At 40.0% G+C, this 22,995-nt stretch overlaps 1 protein-coding gene across 4 annotated transcripts in view; it reads left to right on the forward strand.

Moving 5' to 3' along the window:
• Positions 1–6,975: 6,975 nt before the first annotated feature.
• The window catches only part of RGS7 (regulator of G protein signaling 7), a 243,849-nt gene continuing 227,829 nt past the window's right edge, over positions 6,976–22,995 (forward strand). For 3 of the 4 annotated variants that reach the window (XM_075089410.1, XM_075089409.1, XM_075089408.1), the window contains exons 1-2: positions 6,977–7,217; positions 8,302–8,413. In XM_075089410.1, coding sequence (XP_074945511.1) covers positions 8,336–8,413 — 78 coding nt within the window. In that variant the 5' untranslated portion in view covers positions 6,977–7,217; positions 8,302–8,335. Of the gene's footprint in view, positions 7,218–8,301; positions 8,414–22,995 lie in introns of all 4 variants that reach the window. The other variant, XM_075089406.1, reaches the window with a different exon arrangement.

Raw genomic sequence — 22,995 nt, forward strand, 5'->3', positions numbered from 1 at the left:
TATAGAAGTTGAATGTCTGCTAATAATCCTGTGGTCTGAAGGGAAAATCTTTGTGATAAGGGGTGAGTTCTGGGAAGGATTTGAGTTTATAGCGTGGTTTGGAAAGAAACCAAACCACAAACAAAAAAAAACCATCCCACACCCCTAGCTTATGGTTCTATTATCTTTCATTTTTAAAAATGGGAATCTTTAGTCAACATGGACACCTGCTTATTTGCTTTTTGTAATTTTTAGTCCTTTGAGTTTGTGGAGAATTTGATTAAAAAACAAAACAAAACAAAACAAACCCACCCTGCTTTCTGTCAGAATTTGATGTAGAATTTTAAAAGAATGAAAACTCCATTTATTTCTGTGAGGGAATAACTATATTTATTATGTGTACTTGGATATAAATGGATGTAGATTGGTTCAGTTTGTGATGCACAATCAGTGAATTGGTTCTGGCTGATTTAAACCTTTAGAAAAACAAAGCGACCTTGGGGGAAAAAAGCTGTTTGATTAGATTATCTGTGGTTGTGAAGCAAGGAATTTGTGAATGATAGAGGGAACTTGAAAGTGAAAGGTGGGGGAAGGAAAGAAAAATGCCTGTTGAGCTGCTGAGCTCTCTTTTTCTCCAGTGCATTCAGCTCAGTGAATTAATGATATTAAACCACATCAACCGTGATTGCTGGAAGGACTGAGCAAAGTGGGGAATTTCAGAAGTAGTTTGGCAATTTCAGGCATGGTATTTTGAAGCTATTTCCTGACTTGATAGCTGCCACAGTTTTTATTGTTTTTGTTGTGTGTGTAAACTTAGCTTGCAGTTAAAAAAGGTATGTTGAAGAAATATTCTTTTTTTAATAAGTGAAAATATCTGTGACAACTGACAAAACCCTTCCAAAGTCAGCATGTTCTCTGTATTTTTGGCATTTACCTATTTGTCAGAAGCTTCTAGAAATCCTGTCTTTGTGTAAACAGAAGGATATCAGACACACTAAGGGACAATTTTTACTTTTCAAAATTTCTTTGTTTCTCCCTAATGTCTCCTTATGAAATTCTTATATGCCAGTTTCCCCAAAAACTTTTCAACAGCTTGCAAGAACTTCCCCTACTAACTGTGGCCAAGTACTATGTCTCATTCTATGCTTTCTACCATCTCTTCTGAGCCTCTTCTTTTTCCCTTGTCTTTTCCTTGTTTTCTTCTGCTGCTCTATTTTTATTTATCTGCTCAATTCTTTGCCACACAAATTATTCCTCCAGCTAGTTCTCGGTGTCTCCTGTTAATTCTGTTATGATGTCTTTCAACAATTAATCTGTTCTGGTCTGTAACCATGGCATTCTCATACATGGTGCACTTTTTCCCCTCCCTTTATAGGGCTTCTGAGTCCTCCTTTCTCTAGCCCTTTCATGCCAAAGGTTTCTAAATCAGTGACTTATTCCTAATGAATCCTTAATAAGTGGCTTATTCTATTTTGATCTAAGCAGATGCAGTCCTATGAATCAGGCCTGAGAGATTTTCTTGAGGAATAAAGGGGAAGGGCCAGTTACTTGGTGGCCACAAAATAGTGGCTTGTTGTTTTAGCCACAAAATAAACCCAAAAATACTAGGTGGTTGGGGTTTTTGGTTTTGTTTTTGTGTTTATTCTTTTGGTTTTTCCTGAAACTTCTGTCAGGTCAAACTAAATACTTTGGGCTAAAAGGATTGTAGTGAAATTTACAAAACCACAGTCACTGTGTTTTCCTTCTCTACTTCATATAAAGTTGCCTAGTAGTTGGACACTCCTATGTGAGGTACACAGCATCTGAAGATGTGGATATTAACCTATAAATCTCTCATCTTTCCCTCTCGGGAGAGTGTCATAAATACCAAGTAATAAGAGATGCTGAGAGCAATACACCCTTATTTTAAATATTTTATCTGAGGCAGAGACCAAGTGTCCTATTCCCTAAGCTCTAGGTTCATTCTGTGTCGATAATTTCTTTTACACAAAATGGAAAAGCCTACCCAGGAGCTGTTTTGGGACTTGGGAGACCAGAATTCAGACCCTTGCTTGAGTAAAGGATGTTGGCATGATGAGATCCAAATTTGACTCAACCCTTTTTTTTTTTTTCCCCCTGGATATTAGTCCTATTCCTACATGCTTCCTTGATTTATCTAGTTGGTAACTTAGATGTAAGATCAGGAGTAATTACTCTTGAGTCCTCCAGGCAGTTTTTAAGGAATACAGTGTAATACATCTCATTTCTGTAAATGCTCTCACTTTCTGGGGAAATGACGGTGTACAGCTGGTTGTGGTGGTTCTTTCTGTGGAAAAAAATTAACGTTAATCCATACTAGTGTATCAGATAGCTAATATAACCTCTTTCTCTTTGAGAAAGAGTGCCCTCTTTCGGATATAATTAGAACTGGTTTAATTGTAAAGACTGCAGTACAAGTATTTAAGGTTGTTCTGTTTTGTCTGTAGAAGCTGTTGAATTTCCACAGATAGCTGTGGAGGGGCACCCTATGGATATCAAATTCTATGTAGCTGTGGATTTTCTATGACAGTAATAATCGACATTTTCAGTAGGGTATGAAATTAGTTGCATTAAAGGTTTAAATATATGCAAATTGTACTGTGTGATCTGTATTGGGGGTGCGTGTATAAATATATCCTTCATACTTAAAAAAAAAAGATTATGGAAATGTGGGATTTCCTTATTTCTAATAACTTTCCATTCCTGTGAAATTATGTTTGTTCATGACTAGCTTTTGTTTTGTTGTTCTGACAGTTCAGAGTTTTTTTCTTGTTAAATCTAGATTGCTTTTTAGTTACCACCTTCTGTTTTAAAAGTCCTCTTTTTGTTGTTTTTTAAGCCTTGCCCTAACCAACAGAGTACAAATAGCTTTGACCTTCAGCATCATAAATTGACAAAAGTAAGGAATATTTCAACAGGGTGGGCAGGTAGGTGACAACTCACATGCCTAGGGCTTAAAAAAAGTGCCATGAAAGAAGCGGGGAAGTTTGTGAGTCCGTCCTGGGTTCAGTTCTAGCAAATATAAACTGTAACCTGTAATCATTTGAATGACATTTGAAGACCTACATTAAGGGATTGATTACAATTCACTCCTGAAGGAGCAGGTGTTCAAGTCTCATCAGAAAGGCCAAGGATCGGGCCTAGAATCACTAGCTACCAATTCAGAGCCTGGCACTGAAATGCTTGTGATTCTGGAGGGTCACAAAAATATCAGTTCAGTTAAAGTAGACAGACTCTCTCTCTCTGCTTAACCAGGCTAGTGGAAAGAAATCTGGGTTTTATCCTTTAAGGTAGCACAGTATTAACTTATGTCAGTGTTTAGACCTTAGTTAACTAGAATGTTTGTGTTATTTTAGTAAATTTGAATGTGATTGTTTATAGTACTGTAATGTTTTAAAGACTTGGTCATGGAACAAGTTTATGCTGTGCTAAGAGTTTGCACAGCGTGTCTTTACTCCAAGGAACATTCAGTCTAGGCATAAAGCAAGAGAGAAATTGATAGATCTAGGCAGCATCCTGACGTGTGCTGCAGCATTGGTCAGCAGGGCAAGCAACAAAATTCCTGATCTCTTTCACGTCAGAGATTGTAACATACATCCCGACATAATATTTTAACTTAAAAATGCCTGTGTGTTATGTGTACCATGTGCATATGATGTTATTGGAATATTTGAGTTGTATTGACAATGCAAACTAAACACAGAATATGTAGTCACCACCTTGCTAAATCATGTGTACTTTATTGCCTTGTTAGATAAAGCTGCCCCTTGGCAGCCTTTCCCATCATCTTTGTTTTATTAATGAGTAGTTTTGCCTTGCATTTTGAAACAGGCCATTCCTCTTCTGGCAGACCATGCTTTCTGGGGATGCTAATGCTGGTTGTGTATGAGATAAGTGATGACTCTCAACATGGGAAAGATGTGTAAGTAATTTATGAATTAAAGCCTTTTATAGGCTATTGAACAAATGCAACCAACTGCATTAGAATGAGATTATCCAGATAGGTATTTTTAAAAGAAATTATTTTCTTTTTACTTGCATTTATGGAAGTAGTCCAGGCTAGGGTCTCCTTCACCACAAAATGGTGTCAAAAAGGAAATTCTGTTGGGTTGTTTCCGGTTTTCTGTTTAGCCCTTTCAGGGTTTAGAGCTTCTATTTAATTTTGATAGTGGCCATGCTGGTGAAGTGGAGTGTTTGGTGTGCTTCAGCATAGCAAGTCTGTAGTAACAAGACACATCACTGGGATGTTTGAGTTATTCCTCTGGTTCTGAGGACAAGATTAAAGACTGTGGGTGAAATATATCTCCTTTTGATGTTCCTGGACAAACACCTATTGACTTCTGTAGGTCCAAGTCATTGCTCTGTCTACATACTTGCTTTCGAACTTCATTTATTTATTCATTTTATTTATTTATAATGAAATTTAGTTATTTTCAAATAAAATATAAAGACCTCACCTAACTAGTATAGCATTTTATATTTTACTTTATTTGTGAAGTTAATCAGAATGGTTAAAGCAAAAATAAAGCAAAGGCAAGATTGGAGGCAGTATAGCCAAAATCTAACTCAGTTGGGGGTACTGCTGCCTTTAGTTTTGATAAGATTCTGAGAAAATAAAAGCTCAGGAATGTTGCTGCCTAAATTAGTCAGCTTTGTTGGGGAGTTTTTAAAGGACACGTAACCCCTGCCAAAATCCATTTGCTGAATAGCTTATAGTAAATAGGTATATTGGAGTCATCTTGTAAACAACTTCATGTATGTGGTCCAAGAATTGCAGTACAAAAGTTTAATTTTCTGGGTTTTTTTGTTTTTGTTTGTTTTTTTTTTTTTTTAACTTGGATTAGTAACAAGATGAGACAGTAAGAAAACAAATCGATGACTTTATTGGAAACTTGCTAGTGTTTGATTTTTATGCCTTTTAACACAATTACTATGTTAAGTGTTGGCTGGAAAAACAAATGGAAGGAATATGTGTACTATGAATACTTTTAATTATTTTCTTCCTATCCCTCTTTTAGGGTAAACTTGCATTTAAAATGTATTTTGTGCAGTACCCATTTTTACTCTCAAAAAAAAAAATCAAAAACCAGTCTGATAAATAATATTTGGAGTTTACTTTGATGACATACAACCACAAGGGTGTCACTTGTGTCCTTAACAGATCTTGAGAGGCATTTGCCTTGACTTCCAGTGCACCTGTCAGTCTTACATCATCAAGTCTGTGAAATGTGAACACTGCAGTGCTGCTCATTTAGGATGTCTGTGTGAAAGCTAGGGAAATTATAGACTGAGATCTTTATTGCTGGTACCCGTTTCTCAACAGTGGACTGGACTGAATCATGGTCTGTTGGAAGATTAATATTTTGATTCAGATTTCATTGCTTAGCTTCATCAAGATGCTGTTGTACACCAGGTGGATTTTAATGGGAAACAAGGCTTTTCTCAGTTCTGTGTTTATTCTTTAGTTTCATGATTTTCCCTGCCCGCTGTTTTCACCATTGATACGTTTTCATTTTCCTCTTGTGCTGTTGAATTCTTTCAATCATGCTGGTCTCTCTTCCACCTCAAAACTCCAGATTTCTCTCTTGTCCACACCATTTATTTCCACATTGCCTTTTCCTTGTGAAATACTAAATTATCTCCTCTGGTAAACTGAAGACATACAGTGTCTGTCTGCTACAGAACTCCTTTCCTCTGCTGCCAATATATCTCATTGAACTGAGTTGCCGACTCTTATTCTATGTTGTATAATTCCATCTTTTACTACTTCTCTCTCTGAAGAACACTCCTATTCATGCTGAAGATCATCTTTATTTACTCTGGTGTTCATTCTAGGGCCATTATCAAACCTATGCCTGCCTTTGCTCGGCTCTCCAAGATGTTCAGATCAGCCCTGTCCTTTCTCCTTTATTTTGTTGTGGCCACTGTGACTCCCTATTGTTGCCTTAGCTAATCTGTCACATTCTCTGTTAAAGGATCTGAAGGCCTCTGCAGAGTGCTTTGGAAGAGTAGTTAGAAGTAGTCGCAGTAGTCGATAATAGCAGACTTCTGGCAGGATAGTGTTGATTTGAGTCTCTTTGAGATGTGGGAAAGGTAGAAAAAGTAAGAGTGGAGATGATGCAGCGTGCATGAAACTTCGGTGCTTGAATTGCGTGATTTACCAGTGCACGCTCCACAAGGTGCAGTGCACAGCAGATGACGACTTCTTTTGCAAGATCATCCTTTTAATAAGAGTTACTGTTTCCAGAAAAGACACTTTCCAAGGGGAATATCCCAAAGCTTAACCACTTAAGTATCTTGTGTTCTTGTGGATGTTGAGTTCGGGGCATTTCAGCCCTTTTGGAAAATCAAAGCATTCTTGTTCATATGTGGTGAGGAAGTAAGACATACAGACCTGATCTTTTTCTTTCATTGTGGCCAATGCTAGGCCTTTGCAAATTAGGCAGTTGCCTTGGACATAGCAAAACCACCCTGAGGGTGTCCCGTGGCGTCCTCAGGGCTCCTTCCTATCCAGCTGCAACAGACTGACTCTCTGCTCTCTCTGCTCACTGCTCAGAGAGGTCTGCAGTGCCAGCGCAGCACTAGTTCTCACTGAAAAAAATACACGAAGTGTCCAGCGTAAAGGCAGAGGAACAGGCAGATTCCCTGTTGCTGTGGGTAAAGGAGCAAGAAGGCGGCAACACGCTTTCCGCACCAGTGCCTTTCACCACCAACGCCCCCCCCTTCCTTCCCCATCCCATTAGCCCACATTCTCTTCCTGCCCAGCCCTCCCGCGCTGCCTAATCTCATTTGCAGGGGCTGCTGCCAGATCTGCTGGAAGCTGCAGTTTCTTGGCCGCTGTTTTCGGTGAGCGAGCCGAGAGCGCCGAGGAGGAGGAGGCGGAGGAGGAGGAGGAGGGCTGCCGTGTGGCGGAGCGGCAGCAGCAGCAGCAGCAGCACCTTTGACGTGCCCGTCCCCCACGTGACGGCCGCTCCATTGCGGGGAGGGAGCTGAGCTGCCGCCGCTCCGGCAGAGCAGGGGACAGCCGCAGCCTCGGCGGCGGCACCGGCACCGGCAGCGCCTCCGCCCGCAGTGCGTGTGTGTGCGTGTGCGTGCGTGTAATGAGCGATCACCGCGTCCCTCCGCCCGCTGCCGGCTGACACCCACCGCGCGGGGCGCGCCAGGAGCAGCAGGAGGAGGCGAGGAGCCGCGGCCACCGCGCAGTGACCTTGGCCCAGGAGGTAAACGAGCCGGGCGGGGGGAGCCCCTTGCGCGCCCCTTGCGCGCCGCCTGCGCGCCCCCGCCCCGCCCGGCGGGAGGCCGGGGCGCCGCTGTCCGCGGTGCTGAAGCCGCGGGCTCGGCGGCGGCGGCGCGAGCCGGTCCTGCCGGCCGTTCCCCGCCGAGCGGCGCCCACCCGTGGCCGGGCGCTGCGGGGGCCGGGCGGGGCGAGCCGGCGCTGTGGGCGAGGGGCGGTGGAAGCCCGCACGCGAGGGGCCTGGGGTGGGGGCTTTGGAGGTTAGTGTTTGGAGCGGAGCTCAGCCCCTCCGGGCTCCCCGCAGCCGCCGGTGTGGTCTGTAGATGGAGCGCATCCTTACACCTGCGTGCAAAGCCGGAGCTACGGCATGATCTGAGCTCTTGCTTCGTGCGGCTCCCGTGTGACCGGGGGGAGGGCGGGGAGGTGGCGGGGCTGGCGGCGGGGCCGGTGTTTTGCGGTGAAGTACGCTGAAAGTACGGGAAAGCAACCGGCAAGGTTTTCTGGCTTGTTTCTTCCTTTCCCCCCCCCCGTCACCTGCGTCCCTCCCCCCGGTACATGGGTAAGAGCGGACACGTGCCGGTGAATTACAGAGAAGTTTAAAGCGTCTGGTTTGCTTTTTGTGCGTTGGAGGGTTGTGGAAGTTGCTATGGCCCGAGCCGTGAGGAGAGGGCACTGCTGAATATGCAGTCGTGGGCCGAGTCAGTCCTCCCAAAACTGTGGTCTGGAAGGTGCGGGGCATCCCTTGGTGAAGCCTGCGCAGGGGAGGAAGGAGTGCTCTGTGAGCAGGTGTCTGCATGATATGTGGTTAGTGGTATGTCAGGGAGCTATTCGGAGTGACAATTCATTAACGTCTAAATTAGATTAACATACTACATTCATTATTTACAGGCAAAAGAGAGTAATGACAGTAAATGGTGAATTAGCAGCTTTGCTCCAATGTAAATATCTGTTGGAATAAGAGCATATGCTGATTTTGATAACATGTTGGTAGAAAGTCAGGTCCGTTAATCATCAGGGAAGGAAGGAGACCTGAGGCGATGTCTTACTGAAACCGCTTTTACCTTTTACAGTGCAACGTTCAAAAGCGGATCAAATTTGTGGGACATGGCACAAGGAAATAATTATGGGCAAAGCAGCAACGGGGTGGCTGATGAATCCCCAAACATGCTGGTGTACAGAAAGGTAAGCGCGTGTGTTTTTCAAAAGCTGAGGAAGGCACTTCAGGAAATGGTCAAGTCCTGGACTCTTTTGCCTAGCAAGTGAGGCCATTATTTTTGCTGTTTCTCTGCAATTTCATGAATAGATGCTGCTGCTGTGCTTTGTGTTGAATGGAGCAGTCTGATTTTGGAACATAATCATCTGCCACGAATTCGGAATGTTTTGTATCTGTTGACATTTGTGCTGGTTAATGCAGTTTAAATGGCATGTGCAAAGTAGAGCTATATCCCGGGTACTACTAGGGTCCCCTGTTTTGAGAAATGACTGGATCTGTTGTTTTAAATGCTAAAATATGCACACGTGTCTATTTTGCATCATGTTCAGAAACAGTTAATTTTCAGTTTGAAATAGTTAATGTATTTCATTCATGTTCTGCATTGATACACATGATATGTGACGGTGGTGATGCGCCAGAGACTGGAACAGGTTTTGAGTTCAAGTGTTCACTTGTAAAATCTATTTGTAAAATGAAGTCAGATGTTTTAGAGCTAAATATTAACTGTATAATACAATATTTTGTATTTCTGTCTCTGGCAAAGATTTTTAGAGTGCAGGGAAGTCAGAACCATTAACTTCTTTCATATGAGGGGAAAAAACTGATTAAGGATATTACTTATCTGCAATTGCCACAACATAAAAAAAAAACAAACCAAAACACAAACAAAGCGAAACCATACACTCCAGGGATTCTCTCTGAGAAGGATTTCTAATCTAGTTATTCTAATAGCATCAATATACAAATTTCCAGATATTGAACTCCAGTAGTGGGGCTTATTTAGGCATTGTGCTTTCATTTAAGTGACAGTAAATGCTTGGGGATTTTGAGATGCATTTATACATGTATTTTTTTATAAAGCTTTAATTGTGTTTATCAAAAAAGAATAATGAAATAAATTCTAATAATAATGGAGAAAAATAACTTTGTGCTCACAAACTGAAATACATAATTATGCAACTGCTTGTTTGTTCCTAGAACACGGTGCTTTCTAACGTGTTTGTGGTTGTTTTTATCAGGTGGAAAAAAATACTTTTGCTTTGTTAGAGGCATTGACTTTTTTTTTTGCAAGTTAATTGTAATAGAAAACATCTGATATATACTCAGTTTAGTCTTTGACGTGAACTGAGGTATTGTCAGTAACTGTGGTAAGTGTTCGTTTCTCAGAAATTAAAAAATAGTCTCAAATTGAAGTCAGATGGGTGCTTTTTTTTCTTCCTACTTTCTAATATGTGGCTGACTTCAGTTAGGTCGTTGTATTTGCTATTGTGAAAAATTAGGCTCTTTTTTACATAAGTGAATGAATTTATGAGCTTAACCTTAGTTATCCATCTATGCAAGAATGCACATCTAAAAAAATATGGGGTTACCATGATATTAACACCACAGGTGTGTTTCAAAATGCAACTGTATGCATAAATTTATATCTGAAAATATGCTGCATATGTTAAACGCAATCTACCAAAGCTCATATGGTTCTTCATAGGTTTTTGATCTTTCTAAACAGAATCTTTCCACATTTGTCATGTACTTCCACGCTGAGAAAAAAAGTCTTTTCTCAGCTTATTTAGTACACAGATGGGGAACATAGAGAAAGTGTTTTTCTTCTCCTGTGGTGACTTTGTCTGAGGAACTGGTCAAACTTGTGACCCATTATATTTAGTGTGACCTCATGCCAAAATTTGGCGTTGCCCCTGACAGCCTCCAGACTGAAATGGAACTGCCAAGGCAAGCATTGAGAATCCTGCTGATGCAGGGGAAGTTTAGAAATGGGGAGCAGGTATAGGACACAAAACCTCAGGTGCATGCTCAGCAAATCAAAACACCGAACACCTTTCTAGTTCTTTGTAAATCAGTGGTAAAAGGATGATAACAGTTTGTGTCTTCCAGTGCAGCAGTGGTCCTTTCCTTGTACCAGTGCTCCTTCCCTTCTTGTTGCTAAAGTGCAAGCAGCGCACTGAGTATTAAACTTCCGAAGAACGCTGACCTTCTACAGCATTACCTGCAGTATTTATTTTTGTACATGTCAACTTATTTTTTTTAGCATGGTGACTCAAAAGATCATTTAAGATTGTGCACGCTGGTGTTAGAGTACAGAGAGAAAACTAAGTAGTCTGTCCCTTGGCAGTATGCAAGGAATAGGCAACAAAATAATAGATAACTTTTAAAAAAAGTCACCTGCCTTTTTCTGCAGTATGATATTGCTGTAATCAAATGTGTTATAGATTCTGTGTCTAGAACATAAGAGGAGGATAGTTAGGTGGAAATCATTTATCTTCAGAATGTATCATCTCTGAATATAGTTCTTTAATAGCAACAACTAAATCACAGGATTCCTTGTAATACATTTGAAAACACAATACTTCATTGTGTTGGAAATGAAAGCACTGTGCAGAGTGAACAAAGAACTAGACCTGCCACCTACATGAAGGACTCTTCCCCCCCCCAACTTGAGAAGTATTAATAGTTGGTAGGAAAAAATGTAAATGTGCTATTGGCTGGCTTCAGAAAGAAACTGAATTTGAAGTTTGGTATTTTGAATCACGTTGCTGAAATTTACAAATGCGGAAATGCTTTCTTCCAGTAGTTTATACAACATCAACACATGGAATAACACACATTTTTAATATGTGTACCTGCAAGGAATGGATGAGTCGTCTCTTACTACTTGTGTTAATGAAGAACTAAAATTTGGCCCTGCTGAGTGAACACCATTATGTTGGCTATAAAACACGTTTTTGTAATCTGGTAATTCTGCTAGTCTGTCTAACTTTCAGACACAATCTGAACTAAGTATGTGCTGAACTGCATGGAGTTACAGCCCTGGGTTTCCTGAATCCTGATTCTGTCAGGAACATTTTATAGAAAGGTCTATACAGAATGAAGTTCTGGTATTTACAAATTCGGTATTTAAGGCTTGAATCGTTATAGAATCATTATTGCACTTTAAGTAAATGTCAAACTCTTGACAATAAAAAGGCTGGTTTTCTATTTTTTTAAAATGCATTTGCTTTGTGATTAGTTGCTTATTTGAAGCATTGTAGAAAGATGGATTGTCAGATTGTAATCTAGAATAATGCAGAGTGTAGATAGCCTGCTATTCTCACAGTAGCTTGTATTCATAGTCAAAGAAGAGTTTCACTGCATTTTGCTTTCAGATATGATTTTTTTTTTAAATCAGCATAGGATAATTAAGTATTAAATGCATACATAACTTAGAATTACTTATTTGAACCTGTGATGGAAATGACAGAAGCACAGATAAATAATTCCTTATATCATTTTTACATTGCCTTTTAAGATGCTTGTGTCAGTGTTTTTATGCCTTGGAGAACACTTTCTATTTCAATAGAAAGTCAGCTGCATTATTCTTTTTGGCTATCAGCCTAATTATCAAGTAATGACATGTGACACATAGTTGGTATTGGCCTACCTTAGAAAAAGTCCTGAATTTTTCTGCTGGTAGCCTCAGGCAAACATGAAAAATGTAGAACGCCTGCTTTTACCTTCTCTCTAAGGGAGTCCATTCCAGTCAGCAATTAAAAGAGATAAGGCATTAGAATCCATAGTATTTTAACATCACAAGTTGCTCATACAGAAATCTCAGATTTCAGCAACAATAGCTTACTGCCACAAGCTAGGTCTTAAAGAATAAATTTGAGATGTAATGTAAGGCCCATATTGTGCAGCTTTTCTAAGTTTCAGAGCCTGACCTGCACGGGTGTTTTTGTTTGTTTGCTTGCTCTGTGGGGTTTTTTGTTTTTTTTTTTTTTAAATCTCATACATGGCACAAATTATTAAAAGAGCAAGAACTGCCTTTGAAGAACTTCCATTTTAGACCTACTGCTGGTCCTGCTAAACCTTTGTTTATCTTTCTGGTCTGTGCTTTGCTTGCTTTTGTAGTCAAATATATGCTGCAAGGATTAGGAGTTCTAATTTTTAAGTTTAATGGTTATTGAATTGCTAACTTCATTTGAGAGGTGATAGCTCCATTTTGTAGCCTTGTCTGAAGAGTAATATTCTTGTGACCGAGACTTTGATTCTCTACCTTCCTCACTGCCCCAAGCATTAAAATAGCTTTTGCCAAAGCTGATTAGAATTACTAACAGTTGGGGCGTTCAACACTGTAATGAAGATAATGAGGTGTTTGTTCTGTTCTTGTGACAATTGTTGAAGGTCATATATGCCAGTACTCACGTATAGCACAGGCTGAATTTGTAATCTCAAGCTACTTCTTAGTTTACCGTGCTCTGATGTTCTTCATAGGAACTATGCCCCCAAGGTGTGATACTTCACAAATGTTGTTGTAAAGGAGCAACAGCCGTTCGCTGACAACATTTGAGGAGGCAGTGACCACCATCTTCTAATAACCATTCTCCTCTCCTCTGCTTGTACCAGAGGTGACTTCCAGTGTAGTGTGCCAATAATACTGTGTCCTCATGTGGCATTTATCAACTGCTCCCTTAAAAAAGATTGTTGGAAAAAAAGATATCGCAGCTAACTGTGTTCCTTAGAGCCAGTGAGACTAAGGAAGGACACGGTAGGTGGAATTTTTCTAAGTGCTGTCACTCACTTTGATAAGGGAAGAATTAGTCTAATATTATGCATTTCTGAATATGCCATCACACCCTACGGAGGCATCTTCCTCCCAGTGTAAACTACTGAGTTTGTTACTACATTGCAAATGCCAGGGTACTCTAAGGTACTAGAGATAAGTGGCTTTTTGTTTTGTTGGTTTTGTTTGTTTGTTTGTCTGGGTTTTTTAATTAAATTACAGTATACCTCTACATTTTGAAGTTTCTTCTGTCAAGAAGAAGAGTGGGACTGTTGCTTGGATGGTGGCCTTGGTTTTATTCCAACACTCATCATTATAGAAATGATGGAGAAAGGTCCACATGTGTGGACCTCGGGAATTCCAGCTGCAGGAAGAACACAATTTACCTGCCTGTCCAGTATGAATATTATCAGGATGTTGTCATAGTTCTGGAGTAGTTGGTTGATAGTAAAGTTAACTATTACATAGGTAATATTTACAGGGCAGAAACTTAATGCCGAAGGACAGAATAGTTGCTAGATGCTGTGGAGTGCCTTTCATGTGGTAAGACTGCATGTTTCCCTGTACGCTCTCATCCCCATGTTTTGTATCTACCCCTGTGCACTGATTCACTTTGATGCTGTATCCTCTCCTCGAATGGTTATTGTTAGTACTAGGTGTAGCATATATATTTTGGCATCATTTGTGATAAAAGCAGTATAACGGATTTAGGATTTAAAAATATGTCTGAGCCTGCAGGTGGCTAGATCCGTGAGGGGGCACCTGCCTTGTATATTGGCTTTGGTGATTCCTGCTGGTATTTTCCATCCTTTCTGTTCTCCTCTTCCTTCCACTAGGTGTAGAAATGTATCAAGTGGTATTGCAGTGAAAGGTTTACTGCTGCTTACTGTTCTGAGCTTGATGTGCTCAGACCACTGGCATTGCTGTCAAATGCAAAAACCCCACAGAATTCTGTGCCACCACGTTGCTTCCTCTCTCCATCCCACATGTGCCGTCTGAAAACTGTATGTGCCTGTTTTGATTGTGCATTGTCATTTTCAGTTTCTCTGCTTCTTTCCTTTGAAGCCGTCTACATTTGTAGCTATGGAAACGATGATGCTATTGATAGTGACGTGCAATATGGAGGCAGAAATTGTTTGTTTTGGAGTTTTGTGGTTTTTTCTTTACTTCAGACTTACAACATCCTTTGTGGACTGCAGGAATTTTTGTAGTAATCTCTAACATATGATAATATTTGATGGAATCCCACCAAAGCTAATGTGAACTACAATGAGGCCACATTAAAATACTTGCATGTAAATACAACTTATTAAAATATGGCTATTTTCCTAATTCAGGAATCACAAACCCATTGAAACATAGCTGTAATTTTTAGTATAGGAAGCACTACACCGGCTTCTTCAAATCAGTCTGTAAAAGCTGCTAAAAGAGAAGAAATTTGGTTTATGAAGTCCAAATCCAAATCCCAGGTCAACCCTAGAAAGAACAGAATAAGTCACCAGCAGAATATGTATAATTGTTTTTACATGCTATAAAACTTTTCAGACAAAGTGTTGGGGAAAGGTAAAGACTGTAGATATATAATAATATAGAGTGAGAACAATAGCTGGTTTTCAACTATATATCTAAAAAAATAAAATTTTTACAGAAGAGATGCATATAATTATTCTCTGTGTTACAGTTGGGTAAACTAAGGCATGACAGTGACATGTCAGAGCAGTGGAAAAGCTAAAAATCCTTTTTTTGGTAAAATAAAGCAAATTATTTTCTACAGAAGAGAGATCCATTAGGACCGAGCTTGCAAAATACTACCCAGCATCCCAGAATGGCCTCCATTATTCTTTTTGTTCGTTTGGTTGGTTGGGTTTTTGTTTTTTTTTTTTTCCTTTTTAATGGAAACATATTGCAGTAGTAGGGGGAAGAAGTTGGAAGTGTAGGAGGATACCAAGGCAAGAAAAGTCTGGATTTGAACAGTGGTAATATGAACCTTACAAAAATTAATAAGGGAAGAAAACTTTGAGGGTGGGATTAGGAGGAGGGGGAGATTGACCACTTTAGAAAAACATCTTCAAATCAAACTCTGAGATGATGGTGCAGTGAAGAAAAAGTTACATGTACAGTTTTCCATGGCAAAGGGATCAGCTCAGGATGTTGATTTTTTGGTCTTGATTGCCACCAGCTATAAAAAAAGCTGGAGATAAAAAGGTTGAGCTAGTTATTAAAGTACGTGTTGGTTATAAGAGTAACTGGAGTAGGTGTAGCGGGAATGAGGTTGGCTGGGAAGCCATAGGGGACATTAGTCCTTGGAGCTGAACTGTCTGAGAAGCAGAGTTGGAAACTGTAGCTTCCTCTGGAGACCTGCCTGGGGTTGGTGCAGGAGAGCAGGCTGGCCAAGAAATGGAGCTGCAGGAACAAGTATAGGAGCGTCTCATAAAGCCATTGTAACTGTCAGTGAAGCTTTTACTAGATAACATACAGACTTCTTAACTGAGGGGATGGGAGCTTGGCATTTGGACTATATAGTCTCCTAAAATTTGGGGCCTCTTTGGTGCTCGTGTGTCTATATATCTATGTTTGAAATCTTCCTTTGTCAGATGCTGCTACAATTTGTTTGTAATGCTCTGTGTACCTCTGAGAAGACAGCTTTATGGGCTGAGTTTCAGAGAAGCTGCTTCATCTGTGAAGGTGATCAGGGCATCAAAAGCCAGAGACATCACTCTTGCTTTTTTTTTTACTGTTGTTACCTGCTGTTCCTTCAAATATACTTCTGCCTAAAGTTTATTGTTGATGAATAGGAGCTGGAGAGATGACATGGTAATGTATACTTATCCATATTTTTCCAGAGAAGATGACTATTTTTCAAGATTTTTATAACTTTGCTATTTCTACCCAATTGAGGACACCTTTCATAGAACCATAGAATGTCCTGAGTTGGAAGAGACCCAAAAGGATCATCAAGTCCAACTCCTCCCCCTGCACAGGACAACCCCAAAATTGGGGTTGGCTATTTGATAGTCACTAAATGAAATTTGAGGTGTCTTAAATCCATGGTGTCATTCAGATGAGAAATCGTTTTGGGGAAGTCTCTAAGAATTTGTCTTGTTGTATTCATATCAAAGATGTGCTGGTTTAATTCTGAAAAGCCTTAAGCAAGAGCTGAATAGGCCCCAAGGACCATCCAGGTAGAAATTTATCCAGTCAAATAATCATTCTCCTAGAATTCTTGTACTGTTCTTACCAAAACAGGGTAAAATGGAAATTTTGAAGCTGCATTAACTCTTCTGCATCACTTCTGCTGGGGTTGTGTGTTTGCTTGCTTCTTCCTTTGACCTGTGCTGAATCCTGATTTACTAACAGTGTGAAGTTCTAAGGAGGAAGGATTGCACCACGGAGGGAGAGATAGGAAACACAGAGGATTGTTTCACAATGCAGTTCAGATGTACAAGCGTTACCTAGCTGAAAGCGAAAAGTGTTCCCTATACACCAAAGCATTTTTTTTAATTTCTGTTCCAGTTATTCTTGATGACTTAGGTGGTTGTATAATGTGAATATACATCTATGTACATGCATATGCACTTATAGTTTTCCAATAGTCTAATCTAACAACTGGTTTGGCTGTTACAAATATCCTCTCAGCAGTGCAGAGTCCTGCTGCTGTGGGACAAGCAGTGGCAGTGGGGTGGGTCTGATTTTGTGATAGAGTCTGTGGGGTCAGGACTCTTACTGCACGTTGCTTTTGTGGCCATTATGCTTTTGTGACTGTTCTTCACTGTTGATTAAGTAGCAATCCGCAGTAAAAAAAGAAAATATACACACTGCCCCCATGGAATTTATTTTGGAAGGAATATTACGCCAGCCAGGTCCACTTTTATTGTAATCTGATTATTGATTCATAATTGATCATAACTGAATAAACATGAACAAAAGTTTGTATTAGAGGGCATTTAAATATATAATAGTTTTTGACAATACCTCACATATATGATTTAACACTATTGTGCTTTGTCTTCCACGTTGCAGAAATGAATTGCACTGAAGTATTTTAAGTAGCTGTTATTTAAAAGCACCCTAAATTCTAGTGGAAACCCACAGTTTTTCTGATCTACTTTTATATTAGGATGAATAAGCAGTTTACTGAATGCCTTTTAAAAGAAAGACATGTTAGTGCTTCTTAACACCTACACTTCTCTGAACTACAGACAGTAAGAGGTATTAATCTTCTGTGAGCTAGATTCTGCCCTCAGATACAGATTCACAGCATCTCTTGATATCAGCAGGAGTCATACAATTGCATTTGATATAGAATCAATATCAACAAGAATAATGACAAAGCTTAATAATAAACCCGCAAAAGTACACAAACTTGATGCAGGTATTTTCTGATAAGAATTCTCTTTGTGTTGTACACTTTTGTCTATATGGAGGAGAAAATGCAGAATATCTCATGGCTGTACCACAAAATCCCTGATCTTGGCACGCTTGGTGCTGCAGGCATATAAGTGTGATCTGAAGAATAAGGTCAAAATTGTAAAACAGGATGGCTTCTTAGTAGCAAATGGAAAACTTAGTGTATGAATAATGCTGTCATACAAGGCTATAGTAAGAGGCTATAGTAAGTATGGCTTGAGTAGTTTTCATGGTTTAACCCCTGCTGGCAACCAAGCACCACACAGCTGGTGGCTCACTTACCCCTGGTGGGATGGGGGAGCGAATCTGAAGAGTAAAAGTGAGAAAACTTGTGGGTTGAGATAAAGGCAGTTTAATAAGTAAAGCAAAAGCCATGTGCACAAGCAAAGTGAACCAAGGCATTCATTCGCTCCTTCCCACGGGCAGGCAGGAGTTCAGCCATCCCAGGAAAGCAGGGCTCCATCACACGTAACGGTTACTTGGGAAGACAAACGCCATCACTCCCAATGTCCCTCCCTTCCTTCTGCTTCCCCCAGCTCTATATGCTAGGCATGACGTCATATGGTGGGGAGTATCCCATGGGTCAGTTGGGGACAGCTGTCCCAGCTCTGTCCCCTCCTGGCTTCTTGTGCACCCAGCAGAGCAGGGGGAGCTGAAAAAGTCCTTGACTGGTGTAAGCGCTACTTAGCAACAACTAAACCATTGGTATTTTGTCAACATTGTTCTCCTACTATGTCCAAAACAGAGCACTACACCAGCTGCTAGGAAGAAACCAGGACAGTAGTTTATTTTAGCAGTGTCATCTGTAAAATAGGTGGTCTGCAGTATAATTAAACTTATTTTAGTGAAATTCTGCGAAGATCAACTGTTTACTTTGTACAGAGTACCTTAAATTTCTCAAAGTACAACATTAGATGGTAAAGTACTACGGTCATAGGAGTAGTCAGTTTTTGACAATTAGAATACTATAAGCAACAAGAGTTCTACCCAGCTGCTCACAGTATTACTAGCTTTTCAAATGTCTTAGTTTTTTTAAGAGTTACTAAGCAACGACAAATTTCATTCAAGTCACTAGGAGCTAAAGGTTTTTAGTACCTTTTCATAAATCATGCCTATTACTCTGTGGAATCATCGCACTACCTGAATGAAATATTTAGATTTTTGCTCCTGTAGTCTGGAGGGAACACCAGTGTCCGTCACAGTAGAAGAGCCATACTAATGCCCAGTAAAGTTAATGCATTGGTTTGGTTTCCAAGGGAGAGGAGAAATACCTTTGGCTTTTTTAAAACAGGGATAAATGTTATAGTGCTTTATCTGTGCTCATTTCTTAAAAGCCTGTAGTACGAGAATAGTATCTCTGCTATAGGAAAACCTTTTCAAAGTTTAAACAACTGTTCTGTTCTACAGACGGTTGTGACTTGAAGCACTTAGGTTCATTTATAGTGTAAAAAAAATAGTTCTGATCTTTCTTTCTCTTTACCATCAACTCTGCTTCTGTAGCATTACTTTTGGATGTTGGAGTTCATGTTCAGCTGTTTACTAAACTAATTGTCTTGTTCTTATATTCACGTAGTATCTCAGTATAAGGTTTGTATCTCGTTTTGAGGTACAATCAGAAGGAAAGTGTGTGGACATGTTCTATTTATATAGTTGTGTTTGTATTTATCTGTGGCGATGCATCTGTAGCTGTCATGCCATTACTTTTTAATAGAAACTTCGGTACATAGTTGGTCAGGCAGGTCACAGCCAATGCTATTTCTTTGGGATTCTTTCGGTTTGCACTTTTTTCTGTCTAGAAATTGAGGGCTGACTTTGATTCCAGGGCACTGGACTTGACAGTCCTTTCTAGTTCTGTATTCCAATGTTTAGGAGCTCTCACCTGAAACTACCAAAGATACGTGTACAGGTATAAATGTGTAACCGTGGATTGCTTCTGAAGGTTCTACCTTTCCTTCCAACTAACTGATGTCAGTCATCTAAATGAAGACAAACAGTTGCTGAGATGTCACTATGACACTTTGGGTTGTCTGGAAGGGACTTTGACTTGCCATCGTTTCTTTTCTTTTTTTTTTTCTTTTTAATATACTGAAGAACTACATTTCTTGCTTCCCCTTCAAACAGGCATTCTACCTTTTGTGTCCTGTGGAATAGTTTCTTTAGGTAGATCATTTTCTGGGGCTTGCTCTGGGTCACTTTTGGCAATATTAAAGGACACGGAGTTGGTTCAGGGACAAAACGCTGCGTGTGAGGCAGTGAAAGAAAAGTATTTACATCAGATCATTCTGTCACTTGCCCTATGTTTTTCTTCACGTGATCCGTATCACCAGGTGCTCTGTCTGGCAAATATGGCAAGACAAGCAGGGTTGAATGATACCACCAGGATTGTGCAGGTCCTTCTGGAAATGGTGCCGGAGATTCACTAGGTGGTGCTCTTTCCCCTGGGTAGTGAGCAAACATCCCACAGGGATGCTGAGAGGGATTCTCTTGAGGAAGGACTGAATGCTGGTCTCATAAACAGTGCCTTCCATGCTAGGTGTTGCTGTTGGTGTCCTGGTCAAATTGTTGATCAAGTCTTTTGATGGTGGCTTTAATTCATTGATGCCCTGCAGTTTCCAGGGTGGGAAGCCTCTACTGCCAACATGCGTTCATCAGCCAGTCTAAACGCTGCTGTTTGTTGCCGGCACTTATGTTGCACAAAGCAGGCTGCTAGGCTTTGCATTCTGTTGGCAAACTAGAAGATAATTTCTGTGTGTAAAATTTACAGTCTAAGTATAAAACAAGAGGTGGCAATGTGTTTTGGGGAGACTAGGCAGAAGAGACTAAGGCTAGGTAATTTCCATTTTTTCCCTCAATGCATGAAATGGTCTTTGCATCACCTTCAGAAAAGTATTTGAGGACCACCAAAATGGAAGTGAAGCTTGCTAAAAATTCATAGTCGTTCACATGATTTGGTCCAAATGTCAGTGTTTTTGTTCTTTGTTTTCTTGACAGGCCTTAACAAGAGGAAATGTGTTTCTGTATGTTCTCACTTTTCTCCCGTATCCCACCTTGTTGACCTTTTTCTATATATCCATATAGACATGGTAAATGGATTTTAGCTGAGGAGTCCACAGTTGACATGAATATATTAGCATCAATTTAAGTTTTAGCCATATTGTTGGTTACATCTAAATATTTTTGTCCTGTTCTTTTTGCAAACTGTCTTGAATAGTACTTACAAGATGGACTGCTTACATGCTTATGCATTAACCAATTCAATTTCAGAGTGTTACTGGAAACGTCCAGTGTACTGTGTTTTTGCATTGTTAGGTATCCTTGGGATGGGTACTTTCTTGAACATTTGAAGCATGTAGTAGGTGCGGTTCAGGGGGAAAATGCCCCTCTCTTTTTTTTCTTTTTTTTTTTTTTCTTTTCCTTTTTTTTTTTTAAAAAAAAAAGTTGAGCTAAGTTCTGTCCTATTTACCTTGTAGAAGTAGAGGTGAATTTTTACTTTATTTTTGTGGCCTCAAGTACAGAGTAACTGCTGTTTGTGCGGGGGTTATTAAGGTTAATTCCTTGAAAAGTAGTACTGCATGGTTCCTGTGTCAGTGAAATGCTATGGAAGTTCTTACGCAGTGGTGTCCTGGTGGTAGCGTGTTAGAGGGGTGAATTCCAGCTATGTTCCACTGAAGTAGGCTATATTGTAGAATGAATTAGATGAAACATCGTTTTGGTTATATTTTCAATTTTCCCTTCAAAGCAAGTAAATCTAATGATGACTTTTGAATGAATTGCCCTTCTACAAGATAAATAAATTTTCATAATTGATGTATCAATTGTAACATTAACTGTTAATGCAGCGAATGACTTCTGACAAGTGCGAATAAATGACATAATAGCCATTAGCCAGCGTAGCACCTTTTTCCTGAAGGAAAGATGGATGGTGTCTTGAGGATATAATCGGCATTAGAACGCAGTGGAAAAGCACTGTCAGATAGCACGTTATACTGAAATGCAACAGTAGCCATACTTTTTGCTAATGCTAGGGTGATTTGTGATGAGTGGTCTGTTACCTTGCTCCTCTAATCTGTCAGATCTCGGCTGATTGCCTCGTTTAAGACTGGATGTGATCATGCAGAGGGAGACTCTGAGTGTGAGAGAAAGAAGGTTAAGTCTAGGTTGCGCTGCTGAATGGTTTTGAATAAATCACTCCATATCAAGCAAGCTGAAAGGCATATAGGCACTTTGTGCTTAGCTCCTTAGGATGCAGATAAGAAAGAGGTAGGTATTATTTAAAATAATACATTAAACAGAATTTATCTTTAAAGTAAACTACCCCTCCCCAGTTCTCTGGGTACCAGAGATGTTGGAACCACAGAAACTCTTCATTTGTGCAGTGCTGTAGAAACTGTAAATTCCTCAGGCCTGGAGAATTGTAGTTTTACCAGAATCCTGTTTGCTTAAGAGCAAGGAGAGTATCTAAAATTGCATTTAGAACATTGGGCAGTGAGAACATAGATATGAATCAGAGTTCTGCTGTCTTATTTCACAAAATGGCAATAATTGTGTGCCTCGGTTTCCCGTTTGTAATTTGGAGGTAATTCAGATGGATTATGAAGAGACACTGAAGATAAGATTAATTATACTTTTGGACAGTGTGTACTACAGTGATGGCAGTATTGCAATAACAAATATTGCCTTACTTTTCTGACACACCTTTCTTCCAGTTTTTCACAATTCCACTGTGATTCATTGCAGATCTAACCTTTGACTTTCTGACTAACAGATTTTGTATCCCTTTTGAGTGAGGTTTCATCAGCCTGGAGAACTTTGTCTGACTCGCAGTAGAGCGGTAAGTGGCAATACAGTGGCTGAATCTCCACGTGGTGTGCTGATAGCATATTTCCTAGAGTCACTGCTTGTGTTTCTTTACCTGCTTTGCATTCTTCAGTGAGTGGTGACAGAGGGAAAGGAGATGTACATGACCTACAGTACAGGCCCATCTGTGAAGACCAGATGGCATCTGTAACAATTTTTCCAATGATTTGGTTATTTTCCCTTCCATTTCCTGTAAATTGTCTAGGGGAAACTTGTGTGCTGAAACAAGAAAGAATAATGGAAGTACTGACCTTTATTGATGGAATGGCATTTTGTGCTTTCCAACCACTGCAGTCTAATCTCACTTCTGTAATGTCTGTAAATGCTGTGTTTGAAATAATACGTAATTCTGTGGAATCCAAACATGGGTTATTTTCATGCCACTAAAGGAACAGAGGACATCTATAACTAAAGTGGTGTGTGGGAGCTACATTTGTGGGATTTTGCTTTCCAGAAGTTTAAAACTAGTCAGAACGCTGAATAAGTATTGTGGCAAGTGTAACTAAAGGGGCATTAATCCCTGCTATATTTTCTCCAAGCTTTAATTTTTGTAACAGATACTGTAATTGTACCTCTCAGCAATACATCCTAACATTCAGTATGCTGAAGCAGAAAGTCCAGTCTTTCCATCTGCATTCAAATGGATAGTGTGAGTTTAATATGAATAGTGATGATTTGAATGAAATTATGCAGCTTCATACGCAGTATTCCTGTGAAACATGAGTAGACCTG

This window comes from Phalacrocorax aristotelis, chromosome 3 (genome assembly GCF_949628215.1).
Source record: "Phalacrocorax aristotelis chromosome 3, bGulAri2.1, whole genome shotgun sequence".
NCBI classification, from domain to species: domain Eukaryota; kingdom Metazoa; phylum Chordata; class Aves; order Suliformes; family Phalacrocoracidae; genus Phalacrocorax; species Phalacrocorax aristotelis.